At 39.8% G+C, this 14,569-nt stretch overlaps 1 protein-coding gene across 1 annotated transcript in view; it reads right to left on the bottom strand.

Moving 5' to 3' along the window:
• The window catches only part of LOC112412358 (zinc finger protein 33B-like), a 77,411-nt gene extending 71,556 nt beyond the window's left edge, over positions 1–5,855 (bottom strand). The window contains 2 exon segments of the mRNA XM_024764030.1: positions 3,322–3,380; positions 5,638–5,855. Coding sequence (XP_024619798.1) covers positions 3,322–3,336 — 15 coding nt within the window. The 5' untranslated portion in view covers positions 3,337–3,380; positions 5,638–5,855.
• Between the last annotated feature and the right edge of the window lie 8,714 nt (positions 5,856–14,569).

Raw genomic sequence — 14,569 nt, 5'->3', positions numbered from 1 at the left:
AATTGCAAGGAACCTCGAATAGCCAAAACAACCTTGACAAAGAAGAACAAATCAGAGGACTCATGTGTTCTGACTTCAAAACTTGCCACAAAGCTAGACAATCAAAACAGTATGGAACTGGCATAAGGGTACACATATAGATCAAGTGAACAGAACTGAAAATCTGGGAAAAAACCTACACATCTCTGGTGAACTATTTCTCATCAAGAGTACCAAGACCACTCAACGTGAAAAAAACAGTCTCTTCAACAAATGGTGTTGGGACAACTGGATATCCACATACAAATATATGAAACTGGACCCCTTCCTCATGTTATATACGCAAAAATTAACTCAAAATAGATCAAAGACCTAAATGTAAGAGCTAAAACTGTAACACTCTTAGGAGAAAACACGGTAAATCTTCATGATCTTGGTTTGGCAATGAGTTCTTAGATATGACATCAAAAGCACATACAACAGAAGAAAAATAGATAAACCAAACTTCATCAAAATTAAAACCCTTGGGCTTTCCTGGTGGTGCAGTGGTTAAGAATCCTCCTGCCAATACAGGGGACACGGGTTTGAACCCTGGTCTGGGAAGATCCCACATGCCATGGAGCAACTAAGCCCGTGAGCCACAACTACTGAGCCTGCATTCTAGATCCGAGCCGCAACTACTGAGCCCGCGAGCCACAACTACTGAAGCCTGCGTGCCTAGAGCCTGTGCTCCACAACAAGAGAAGCCACTGCAATGAGAAGCCCACCCACTGCAACGAAGGGTAGCCCCCGCTCGCTGCAACTAGAGAAAGCCCGCTCGCAGCAACAAAGACCCAACGCAGCCAAATATAAAATAAATAAAATAAATTTATAAAAAAAGAATCAAGCACCACTAAACTAATTTATTTAAAAAAATTAAAACCCTTTTTGATTCAAAGTATATACTATCAAAAGAATGAAAAGACAACTCAAAGAATGGGAGGAAATATTTGAAAATCATATAACTGATAGAAGCCTAGTACCCGAAATACTCTTATAATAAACAACCCAATTTAAAAATGGACAAAGGACACGAATAAATATGTCTGCAAAGTAGTTATAGAAATGTCCAAGAAGCACACAAAATGGTGCTCATTTGTCATTAGGGAAAAGCAAATCAAAACCACAATGAGATACGACTTCGCACACACTAGGATGGCTATAATAAAAAAATACAGATGTTAACAAGTGTTGCTGAGGATGAGGAAAAACTGGAACTCTCATATATTGCTGGTGAAAATGTAAAATTGTGCAGCCACTGTGAAAAAGTTTGGTGGTTCCTCATTACGTTAAAAATAATTAACATAGGACCCAGCATTTCCACTTCTAGGTATATACCCATAATTGAAAACAGGTTTTCTTTTTTTTTAATGAAATACAATTATTTAATGAGACTATTCAAGACTGGAAAAGATGCAGTGATACAGGCAGAAAACAGGTTTTCAAACAAAAATGTGCACAAATGTTGACGGTGGCCCTATTCACAATAGCTGTAAGGTGGAAACAACAAAGATGTCCATCAATTGATACCTGCATAAACAAAATGTGGTACCTCCATACAATGGAATATTGAGTCATGAAAAGATATGAAATCTTGGTAATAGGGTACAAATTTTCAGCTATAAAGTGAAAAATGTCTGAGGATCTAATGTATAACATGGTGACTACACTGATAACATTGTATTGATTGTATAATTGAAATCTGCGGAGAACTTAAATGTCTCACAAAAAAAGAGAAAAATATGTGAGGTGGTGGATGTGTTAATTTACTAGATGGGAGGAATCCTTTCATAACATATATGTATATCAAATTGTCATGATATGTACTTTAAATATCTTACAATTTTGTCAATTATACCTTAATAAAGCTGGGGGGTGGGAAAGGAATGAAGTCTGATACATGCTGCAATATGGATAAAATTCAAAAACATACTAAATGAAAGACACAAAAAACACATACTGTATAATTACATTTATGTAAAATATCTACAAGAGGCAAGTTCTTAGAGTCAGAAAGTAAATTAGTAGTTGCCAGGGACTGCGGTAAAAGGGGAATAGAGAATGACTTTAAAGGGTATTAGGTTTTATTTTGGGATGATGGAAATATTCTGGAACTAGATAGTGATGATGGTTGCACGATACTGTGAATGTATTAAACGCCACTGAAATGTACACTTTAAAATGGTTAATTGTTTACGTGTACTTAAACAATATATATTATTGGTGACTTTCACTGACCAAATTCCAGCAAATGATGAGGCAGAATCCATTCTGCATGAAGCAGATTGAAATGTAATTAGGTGCAGAAACACCTGCCAGAAAATCTTCTCTTAACTGAACACTCTACATACTGAGCAAGACAAAGAATTTTAGAAATTTATTTTAAGGACATGCAGTCAATTTATTCTGTAGATGTTCTAGTTTTATGCAGGGGTGGGCCCCCCCAAAAAACCCAAGACCATCAGAAAGCTGTCTACATGAGCATCAGTAATATGGCCTCCTGAAAAATCTCATTAACTGGGTTTTGCTTGGTACCATCTTTTGCATCCACGGAAGAATAATTACAGGCATTTATTTCATGGTTGCCACCAAAAGGTTGTTCATCATTTACAGGAAAAGAAACAAAAGGTTTTTTTTTTTCTTCTTTCAGCTTTCAATGTCAGAAAATCTTTTGGCTCCAAAAGGAATCAGGCAGCTTTATTCACATGATCAATAAAAGCCATGTAACATAGTCTTTTTTTTGGCCATGACTACCAGAATGGTCAGAAATATTTGCAGCTTTAATGAGAACCTACTCTATAGCTCAGGGAACTCTACTCAATGCTCTGTGGTGACCTAAATGGGAAGGAAATCCAAAAAATAAGAGGGGATATAGGTATACATATAGCTGATTCACTTCGCTGTACTGTAGAAATGAACACAACATCATAAAGCAACTATACTCCAATAAAAATTAATTTTTAAATAAATAAATAAATATTTGCAGCTTGAATTTGGTAACCACATAATTTCTTATGATCTGTGTGTATGTGTCTCCTTGCCAATTCTGCTCTAGTGACCTGCTATTCCAATGCTACTGGCCTGTAGACCTCAATATCACCATCACCTGCAATCTCAGGCCCCATTCCATGTTTTGCAAACTTTCCAGGTGATTTTAATGCACATTAAAGTTTGAGAACCATTATGCTATGCTGTTTCCCTCAGTTTCATTTTATCTATTTCTACTTTTCCATTTCAAGTATAGGAGTCATTAACCTCATAAAATACATTGTTAAACAGTGTAGAAAGACTTTGACAACTCACATAAGATTTCTTCATATTATGCTGGTCTTGGAAAAATGTTGAAATCTCTGAAGGTATAGCTGGGATAGAAAGAGAGGAATAAAGTCATTAGAGATATAGACTGCCTGCAACTCCTGGATTTGCCTATTTAAATGGCTACAAAACTAGCCTGGGTAAAATGCTTCTATGTGGGAGAATATCCTTTTCATCCTGGAGAAGGGGCAGGAAGGGACATATGAAAAAAAGTACTCACATGTCTGTGTGTGACTGTGATATGGTCATGCAGAGTTTGGGTATGCAATTTTTCACTGGGTGAATGTAATTATTTTCTACTTTTTTTTAAACAATATATGTACCCCTTTATTTCAAAGAAATTTAAAAATTACAAGGAAATTGGTCAAATAACAATACCCTAAATGAAGGAACACTAAGCTTTCATTAAGATATACAGCAAATGTTGTAATGTACACATATATTTTCTTATTTACTGCTTGAGGTAGAGAATTCACCCAAAGCTACAGAAAAAGGGAAGGAGGCACTTCAAGGCTACTTTTTAAGTGTTTTTCTAAAGTATGTGTATAGATAAACAACAAGGACCTACTGTATAGCACAGGGAACTATAAAATATAGTTATATATATAAAGCTATTCAGTATCTCATAATAATCTATAATGGAAAAGAATCTGAAAAAGAATATATCTATGTGTAACTGAATCACTTTGCTGTACCCCTGAAACACTGTAAATCAATGATACTTCAATTTTAAAAATCAACTAATTAAAAAAAATTTTTTAATATGGATAAAAGTAAAAAAAAATACAAAAAAGTATATATAGATCCTCAAAAGACTGCCTTTTAAGAAACATTTTACCAATGATGATGCAGCAGCAACCGGCCTGGGTATCAGGAGACTCAACATCTACTCTTGGCTCTGCCACTAACACAAAGCCAGGGAAATTCATTTACACCTTCAGGACCAATTTTTCCCAACTTTTAACAAGACAAATAGAAAGTTCTTCTTATACTGTTTTGTATAAGAAAATCATCAGCGTATTTTTAGATGCCAGATTCACTGTGCTAAGAGCTCAGAATCTGGGATGAGTGAGTGAAAAATAGAGAGTGCGGGTTTAACTGGGATTGCTAAAACAGAATTCATTCCAATCTAGCCTGTAAAGCTCCTTTCCTCACACCATGTCCTCAAAAGCTCTCCAGTGAACTTGTATTTCCTGAGCTGCCTAACCCTCCTTCATTCCTCTCAGCCCAGTTCCCCTGCCTTCTGAAAACTGGTCCAGACTTTCCTCCATCAGGCAGCCTGTGACGACTTCTGAATGTGGCAACATCCAAATCTCACTCATTCTGAGCAGGCAGTGCAAACCTGGGATCTGCTCCCTTCTAGGAACTACTGCCTCTGCTAAGACACTTGCTCAAATGGTGGAGTGGTTCTCTCCCACGTCAGATTCTGTTCCTAGAGACTCCTCCTTACTTCACAAGAGGTACTTTATTCCAAGGTAGATGAGAAATGCACCTAAGGAACAAATTCATTTTCATTGGAACCTTCACCCAGGCCCGCAGTTCAGCTCTTAGTATCCATTATTCCATAGAATCTCAGGTCGGACCTTCAATGAACTCAAACCAAGGCTGCTCAGAACACAAAACTAGACTGTTACAGAACTAACTCAGAAACAATTATGTTGTCTGTCCCCAGGACTCCGAAGACATCTAGAAATCCCAGAAACAGAGCTGTTACATGGTAATACTCAACCGTTCAAATTATTTCTTCACACGTCAAATTATTTTTGCTAAGTTCTGGGGAGGATGCAGTGCTGGCTTTTATAACCAAGACAGTAAATGCGAAAGACCATGACATTCGGAGAAAATCTGAGTATGTCTTCTAGTTTGTTATCTGATAGTTTTGTGGCTTTGTCTATATAACTGTCCTCTCAGTCTCAGTGTTCTAATCTGCTACAGTGGGGAGAGTTATACTGACCTAAGTGACAGGTTGTGAGCCATAAAGTAACGAGTAAGAAGAAGAATTATTTCTATGAACCACGGTAGCTAACATTTACTGCCAGGCACTGTGCTATGGTATTTAATCCTCTGAACAACCCCACGAGGCACATGTTATTAATATCTTGAGTTTCACAGACGAGAAAATGAAGTCTCACGTAGGTAACTTTCCCAGATAATTCCTTTATACCTAGTTCTGCCCTGCACCCAAGCTCCCATCAAACCCGCCCCCCACTCGCGGGCAGGGCGCACCCATCACGCATGTGCACATGCCCCACTCCCGTGGCCGCAGAGACCAGGCGGCCTGCGTCGCGGAATTTGCAGCCTCACCGAGGTCTGGCGTCCACACGCCCGACGCCGACGACTTCTCCAGAAAGAAACTCCGCCAAGGCCGCCACCTCCTGCCCTCTCAGGTTCTTACGCCGCGGGTCCTGCTCCTCCCCACCTTCGGGCACCGCAGTCCACCCGCCTACTCCCTTGAGCCGCGCAGGGCCGTCCCCTCCCTCCCCCCGGCCCTCGGCCAACCCTTCTGCCTCGCGCGCCACTCCCACTAGGGCCGCACCAGCTCCCTGAGCGGCGCGCAGTCCCGGACGCTCCGTGACCGTCTGCCACAATCGCCCCGAGGCTTTCTAGAGGCAGCGCCTCCAGGCTATTAGACATGCGCAGAAGGAGACGCAAAAAAGAGACCGGTTCCCGTGACCATGCGCGGTGAGCTCACGAACTTCCAGACTCCATTTCCCAGAAGCCTGCTCGCCCAGTACCTTGAAAGAATTTCGGTAACATTTTTGTTCCTTAGCAATTCAGAGATTGTGGGCTAGGGTTATCACTTCTACTGTATGCAGCCCTGAGTTCTTTTAGTACCTCAGAAAAACAGTCTCACAGCCAATGTGCCTTTTAAACACCAGGCTACCCAAGGAAGCAAAGTTGTAAATCAATGTGAATTATGAATATGAACAGGAACGTTACTTTAAATACTAAGAAATTAAATGAATTAAATACTAGGAAATACTAGCAATAAGATGATACTGTTTAAAAGTAAACAGTATATGGTAGCATTTCTCTCAGCAGTGAAAAAGATAAGCAAGATGGCGCGTTGTATTTCAAAAATAAATCCAGGCTTCGGGTAAAGAGAAGCCTCTAAAAAAGACTACTGCAATAGAAATAATGCCCTGACTTAAGGATCGGAAAGCGTCTCAAAATTAAATAGAAAAAGGCTTTTCTTTTCTAGGGAGGAATAAGAAGGATTAGCGGGAACTCGAGAGGAAATTGAGTGAGTGGAGGAGGTGAACAAACAGCGTGATGGGGTAGTCTGACTGGAAATTTGTCTGACTCTGTTAAGCCCTTTTTGGAATGAGCTGTTAAGGGATGGGAGGATATATTCTGTATTTCTGTGCTTGGTCACACTGGGGGACAGCCAAAGTTTGGGGCTTGTGAGGGCGAGAGAAGCCTGATTAAAGTTTGGTCCAAGCTAAGTCAGTGTAGACCTACCCTAAAAGAAATTCTAAACTATTTCTGTTAGCCTGAAAAGGAAGGATACTCAACACTAGACAGAAACTTAAAGCCGTATTAACAAATAAAGAATACCAGTAAAGATAACTACATAGGCAAATATAAAAACAAGTACTGTTGTGTTTCTTTGTTAGTAACTCCTCCTTTTTTTTTTTTTTTTTTTTTTCTGAGTGGGATTGTGTTCCCGTCTCACTGGTTGTTTGGCCTGAGGCTTCCAACACTGGGGACTGTAGGCTGTTGGGTAGAGCTGGGTCCTGGTGCTGAGATGAGGACCTCCGTGACACCTCACCCTGATGAATATTCCCTGGGATCTGAGGTTCTCTGTTGTTAGTCCAGTGGTTCGGACTTGGAGCTCCCAACGCAGGAGCTTCAGCCTGACCTGGCTCGTGAACCAAGATCCTGCAGGCTGCATGGGGTGGCAAAAAAAGAATGGGCTCAACAACATGGACTTCTTACCAAGGCTGACTTGGCTAATGCTACTGCTAAGTGTCTGATCTGTCATCAACAACAGACATCAACACTAACTCCTGATGTGGCACCATTATCTGGGAGGACCAGCAAGCTACCTCCTGGCAGGTTGATTATATTTGACCTCTTCCATTATGGAGGGGGCAGAGATTCATTCTTACTGGAATAGATACACATTCTGGATATGGATTTGCCTTCCCTACGTGTAATGCTTCTGTCAGCACCACCCCTTGTGGTCTCAAAGAATGTCTTATCAACCTCATAGTATTCCTCATAGCATTGCATCTGGTCAAGAAACTCATTTCACAGCAAAGGCTCATGCCCCTGGAATTAACTGGTCTTACAACATACTCTATTACCCAGAAGGAGCTGGCCTAACTTGAAAGGTGGAATGGCTTACTAAAGACTCAATTATGTTGCCAATTGGAAGACAATATCCTGAGAGGATAGATAGTGTCTTCAGGAATGTAGTATATGCTTTTAAGTAAGCATAAGCCACTGCCACTTTCCCCATGGTTGCTAGGCTCCCAGCACCCATGGAGCATTCTTGGTACTACCAAATCAATGAGAGAGTTTTTAATATACCTTCACATGCTAGTCCACAAGATTTTGGGGCCTCAGGGGTCTTAGAAACTCAGAGAATCCTCAAGCCTGAGGAGACTCCAGGCCTCAGGGCCCATACAAGTTTTCCCCCTTAAAGTAAATGTAGTAGGAGCAGTAGGGCCAAGGTGGTGCCATTCTTGATTCACATGCATATATTTACAAATATTCTCAACAATAGTGTTTTTAATTATGTCTTGGCTCATGTTGAATATAGTTGTGATGGTCACTCACACAATGTTATGAGCCTCTCCCTTAGGAGAGCAGGTTACTATGACCCTAAGGGTTCATCCTTGAGGTCACCAAGTTGACCTACTTGAGCACAAGACAGCAACCTGGGTTTCAAGAACAATCCAGGACCTTATCCTTTCTCTCTTTACCCCTATTCTAGGCTCAATATATTTGAAAAATTCAAAAATATATACATATGGGGACTTCCCTGGTGGCGCAGTGGTTAAGAATCTGCCTGCCAGTACAGGGAACATGGGTTCGAGCCCTGGTCCAGGAAGATCCCACGTGTCACAGAGCAACTAAGCCTGTGCACCACAACTACTGAGCCTGTGCTCTAGAGCCCGCGAGCCACAACTACTGAGCCCACGTGCCACAACTGCTGAAGCCTGCATGCCTAGAGCCCGTGCTCTGCAACAAGAGAAGCCACTGCAATGAGAAGCCCGTGAACCACAACGAAGAGTGGCCCCCGCTCACTGCAACTAGAGAAAGCCCACGCACAGCAACGAAGACCCAATGCAGCCAAAAATAAATAATTTATTTTAAAAATATATATATATACATACAAAATTTTTCCGTAACAACCCCTCCAACACAGAAGAAATGCTCATAAATCTGGAGGTAACTAAATTAAAGTTCTAGTTGAATGCAGGAAGAAGAGAGTCAATTAGCCTAATTTATCAAGATCTCTTGGGCTGCATCATGAGACTTGTTTATTTGGGCCTGTGAGATAATGGAAAACATATTTTGGTCTCTGCCCCCAGTTCCTGGCACAGGGCTCCTAAAACACGTGAAGATTCCTAAGTGATAAGAGCACCAGAAGCATTTCTCTTCTAATATTTGGTCTTTGACCCTGGTTCCTGACAGTGCTTATGAAACTCTGGGAGTTTCCTGGGTGATATTTCCTTTTGTTCTGATGAGGCAACTCTGGGTTGGCTCCTCCATGGGTTCCTCGATGGGTGTAAAATCAGTAATCCAACCTTCTAAATTAAGACATTTAAAAAGCAAGAGCAAAATAAACTTGAAGCAAGTAGAAAGAACTGATAATAAAAGATTAGAGCACAAATTAATAAAACAGAATAGAAAAACAATAGAGAAAATCAATGAAACAAAAAGCCAGTTCTTTGATAAGATCAATAAAACTGAGAAACCCTTAGCTAGATAGAGGGGGGATGAGGGGAGAAGGGAGGAAGTGAGATAGGGGAGACTCAGATGACTAGAATCAGAAATAAAAAAGAGGAATTTACTATCCACCTTACAGAAACAAATAAAAATGGATTATAAGAAATACTATGAACAATTGTATGCCAGTAAATTAGGTATCTTACTACAAATAGAAAAATTCCTAGAAAGACCCAAAGGATCCAAACTGACTGAAGAATAAATGGACAATCTGAACAGACCTACGACGTGTAAAGAGATCAAGTCACTAATCAGTAATTACCAGCAAGAAAAGCCTAGGCCCAGGTGCTTTCACTATGAATTCTACCAAACATTTATAGAAGACTCAATAACAATTCTTCACAAACACTTCCAAAAAAATAGAAGAGGATGGTACATTTCCCAACTCATTCTGTGAGGTCAGTATTATGCTGAAAACAAAACCAAAGGCATGACAAAAAATAAAAATAAAAACAAGAGACAAGCATCTCCTATGAATATAGGCACAATAATCCCCAACAAAAGAATAGCAAACTAAATCTTACATAACATACAAAAAAATTATAAATCACGATGAAATTTTCCCCAGGAAGCAAGGTTGGTTTAACATTTAATAATCTATGTCATATATCATATCAATAATATAAAACTAAAAACCACATGACCATCTCAGCACACACAGAAAAAGCACTTGACAAAATTCAACACGCTTTTATAATAAAAGCTCTCAACAAGTTAGGAATAAAAGGAAACTTCCTCAACCTGGTAAAGAGCATCTATATAAACCTACAGCTAATACTATACTTAATGATGAAACACTGGATGCTTTCCCCCTAGGATCAATAATAATTCAAGGATGCCAATTATTTCCACTTTTATTCAACTGTGTACTAGAGCAGTGGTCCCCAACCTTTTTGTCACCAGGGACCGGTTTCATGGAAGAAAATTTTTCCACAGACGGTTGGGGGGTGGGGAGGGATGGTTCAGGCGGTTAATGCGAGTGATGGGGAGTGATGGGGAGCAGCAGATGAAGCTTCGTTCACTCGCGCACCGCTCACCTCCTGCTGTGCAGCCCAGTTCCTAACAGGCCGTGGACTAGTACCAGTCCGTGGCCTGGGGCTTGGGGAACCCTGTACTAGACGCCTTAGCCAGGGCAATTAGGCCAGAAAAATAAATAAAACCCATACAGATTAGAAAGGAAGAAGTAGGAATTCCTTGGTGGTCCAGTGGTTAAGACTTAGCACTCGCACTGGCAGGGCCCCAGGTTTGATCCCCGGTGGGGGAACTAAAATCCCATAAGCCAAGGGGTGTGGTCAAAAAAAAAAATAAAGAAAAGAGAGGAAAAGAAAGGAAGAAGTAAATCTCTATTTGCAGATGACATTATCCTGTATATATAAAATCCTAAAGAATACTTGAGTTCAACCAGGTGCCAGGATACTAGGTCAATATAAAAAAATCAATTCTATTTCTATACACTTGTAATGAACAATCTAAAAACAAAATTAAAGAAACAATACTACTTAACAATAGTACCAAAAGAATAAAATACTTAGGGATAACTTTAACAAAAGAATTACAAAACTTGCACCTAAAAACTGCAAGACACTGATCAAAGGAAATAAAAATCTAATTAAAGGAAAGAAACTATTCTATTCTATTTTATTTTTTTGGCCACACAGCATGTGGGATCTTAGTTCCCCGACCAGGGATTGAACCTGTGCCCCCTGCAGTGGAAGTGTGGAGCCTTAACCACTGGACCACCAGGGAAGTTCCAAAAAAGCCCAAAGTTTTAGATCACAGGTCTTAGTATTGTTAAGATGTCAATACTCCCCAAATTAGTCTACAGATTTGATGCAATTCCTACCATAATCCCAGCTGGCTTCTTCATAAAAATTGACAATTGATTCTAAAATTTATATAGATTAACAAGGGACATAGAACAGCCATAACAATCTTGAAGAAGAAAACAAGTTGGAAGACTCCCACTTATGAATTTTAAAACTTACTGTAGAGAAGCAGCATCAAAGACAGTGAAGTATGGACATAAGTATAGAAATACAGATCAACAGAATAGAATTAAGAGTCCAGAAATAAACTCATACATCTGTGGGCAACTGATTTTTGGCAAGTGTGTCAAGAATATTCAATAGGGAAAGAATAATTTAAAAATAAATGGTGCTGGCTGTTGGTAGCAATGTAAATTGAAACAGCCACTATGGAAGACAGTATGGAGGTTCCTTAAAAAACTAAAAACAGAACTACCATACGACCCAGCAATCCCACTACTGGGCATATACCCGGAGAAAACCATAGTTCAAAAAGAGTCATGTACCACAATGTTCACTGCGGCACTATTTACAATAGCCAGGACATGGAAGCAACCTAAGTGTCCATCAACAGATGAATGGATAAAGAAGATGTGGCACATATATGCAATGGAATATTACTCAACCATAAAAAGGAACAAAATTGAGTTATTTGTAGTGACGTGGATGGACCTAGAGTAAGTCAGAAAGAGAAAAACAAATACCATATGCTAACACATATATATGGAATCTAAAAAATATATATGGTTCTGAAGATGCTAGGGGAAGGATGGGAATAAAGATGCAGATGTAGAGAATGAACTTGAGGACACAGAGAGGGGGAAGGGTAAGCTGTGATGAAGTGAGAGAGTGGCATTGACATATATACACTACCAAATGTAAAATAGCTAGCTAGTGGGAAGCAGCTGCATAGCACAGGGAGATCAGCTCTGTGCTTTGTGACCACCTAGAGGGGTGGGGTGGGGGGGGTGGGAGGGAGACGCAAGAGGGAGGGGATATGGTGATATATGTATACGTATAGCTGATTCACTTTGTTATACAGCAGAAACTAACACAACATTGTAAAGCAATTATACTCCAATAAAGTTTAAAAAACTGGTGTTAGTACAACCAGATAGCCACTTACAAATGAATAAAGTTAAACCCTTATTTCATACTATAGGAAAAGATTAACTCAAAACAGATCAAAGACCTAAATGTAAGAGCTAAAAGTATAAAATTCTTAGAAGAAAACATAGGGGTATATCTGCATGACCTTGGATTTGGCAATGAATTCTTAGACATGATACCAAAAGTACAAGCAACTAAGCAAAATATAAACTGTACTTCATTGAAATGCAAAACTTTTGTGCTTGAAAGGACAGTATCAAGAGAGTGAAAAGACAACCTACAGAACTGGATTACAAGGACTTCCCTGGTTGTCCAGTTGTAAAGAATCCACCTTACAATGCAGAGGATGCGGGTTTGATTCCTGGTAAGGGAACTAAGATCCCACATGCGGCGGGACAACTAAGCCCGCGTGCCACAACTACTGAGCTCGCACGCCAACTGGAGTGCCTGCGTGCTGAGACTACAGAACCCACCCGCTCTGGAGCCTGGGCGCCACAACCAGAGAGAAGCCTGCATACCGCAATGAAAAATCCCGCGTGCTGCAACTAAGACCCAACACAGCCAATAAATAAATAAATATTTGCCTTGATCGGTTTTTATAAAAAAGAATTGGATTACATATTTGCAAATCATATATCTGATAAGAGACGTGCATCTAGACTACACCAAAAACTTTTACATCTCAATACTAAAAGGACAATAAAATAACACAATTTAAAAATTGGCAACTGATCTGAATAGAAATTTCTCCCGAGAAGATATACAAATGGCCTATAAACTTATGAAAAGAGGTTTATCCTCATTATTCATCAGGGAAATGCAAATCAAGACTACAGTGCAGTTGTAGTTCATAACACTAGGATGACTAGAATAAAAAATCAGATAAAAGCAAGTCTGTGTAGGGGAGTTCCCAGGTGGTCTAGTGGTTAGGATTTGGCACTTTCACTGCCATGGTCCGGGTTCAATCCCTGGTTGGGGAACTGAGCTCCTGTAAGCCACGTGGCATGGCCAAAAAAAAAAGTGTGTGTAAGGATGTGTAAAAATAGGAACCATCATACACTTCTGGTGAGGATGAAAAATTGTGAAGCCACTGTGGAAAAAAGTCTGGCAGTTCTTCAAAATATTAAACATAGAGTTACCATGTGAATCACCAATTTAATTCCTAGGTAAATACCCAAGAGTAACGAAAACATGTCCACGCAAAAGTTATACATGAATGTTTTTAGCAACGTTATTCACAATATCTAAACGGTGGAAACAATTCAAATGTCCATCACCTGATGAAGGGATAAAGAAAATTGATACAAAACAAAAATATTCCATACAAGGGAATATTATTCAGTCATAAAAAAGAATGAAGTATTAATACGTGCTAAAACATGGAAGAACTTTTAAAAATAAACTTATTTCATTTATTTATATTTGGCTGCGTTGGGTCTTCATTGCTGCGTGCGGCCTTTCTCTAGTTGCAGCGAGGGGGGGCTACTCTTCGTTGCGGTGTGTGGGCTTCTCATTGCGGTGGCTTCTCTTGTTGTGGAGCACAGGCTCTAGGTGTGCCGGCTTCAGTAGTTGTGGCTCGTGGGTTCTAGAGCACAGGCGCAGTAGTTGTGGTGCACAGGCTTAGTTGCTCCGCAGCATGTGGGATTTTCCTGGACCAAGCCTTGAACCCGTGTCCCCTGCACGGCAGATGGACTCTTAACCACTGTGCCACCAGGGAAGCCCATGGAAGAACTTTGAAAAACATTATGTAAAGTGAAAGAAATCAGTCACATATTGTTTGATTCCATTTATATGGAGACAACAATAGATTAGTAGTTGCATGGCATTGGGGAGATGAAGGTATGGGGGATGATAGCTAAAGCATATGGGGTTTCTTTTGAGTTGATGAAAGTGCTCTAAAACTGACTGTGGTGATGATCACTCTTATCTGTGCATACACTAAAAACGACTGAATTGTACACTTTAAATGAGTGAGTTGTATGTTATATGAATTATATCTCAATAAAACTGTTATTTCTTAAAAATGATAAGAATACTTTAAGAGGATCCAAAAGTTAACCTATGATAGCTCTCAATGCCCAAACACAAAACAATTTGAGCAACATAATAACATAATAGTATTGGATGAAATTAAAAGAGTGAGGGTAAAGGAACTGACCTAAAAAAAAAAGGGAGCAACCACGTGAATGAATCTTAAATGAATTTTGCTAAGCCAAACCCAGGAGATACATATAATTCCATTTGACATTCTGAAAAGGGTAAAATTATAGAACAGAAGACAGATCAGAGAGTGCCAATGGTTGAGTAAGAAGGTGGGTTGAATAACCATGGTTGGGAATAAAATAAATATCCATACTGAT

The sequence above is a fragment of the Neophocaena asiaeorientalis genome, unplaced genomic scaffold (genome assembly GCF_003031525.2).
Source record: "Neophocaena asiaeorientalis asiaeorientalis breed wild unplaced genomic scaffold, Neophocaena_asiaeorientalis_V1.1 scaffold1133, whole genome shotgun sequence".
Lineage (NCBI taxonomy): Eukaryota > Metazoa > Chordata > Mammalia > Artiodactyla > Phocoenidae > Neophocaena > Neophocaena asiaeorientalis.
Note: the sequence above shows the minus strand (reverse complement) of the source record. Positions and strands in the feature narration are given on the sequence as shown.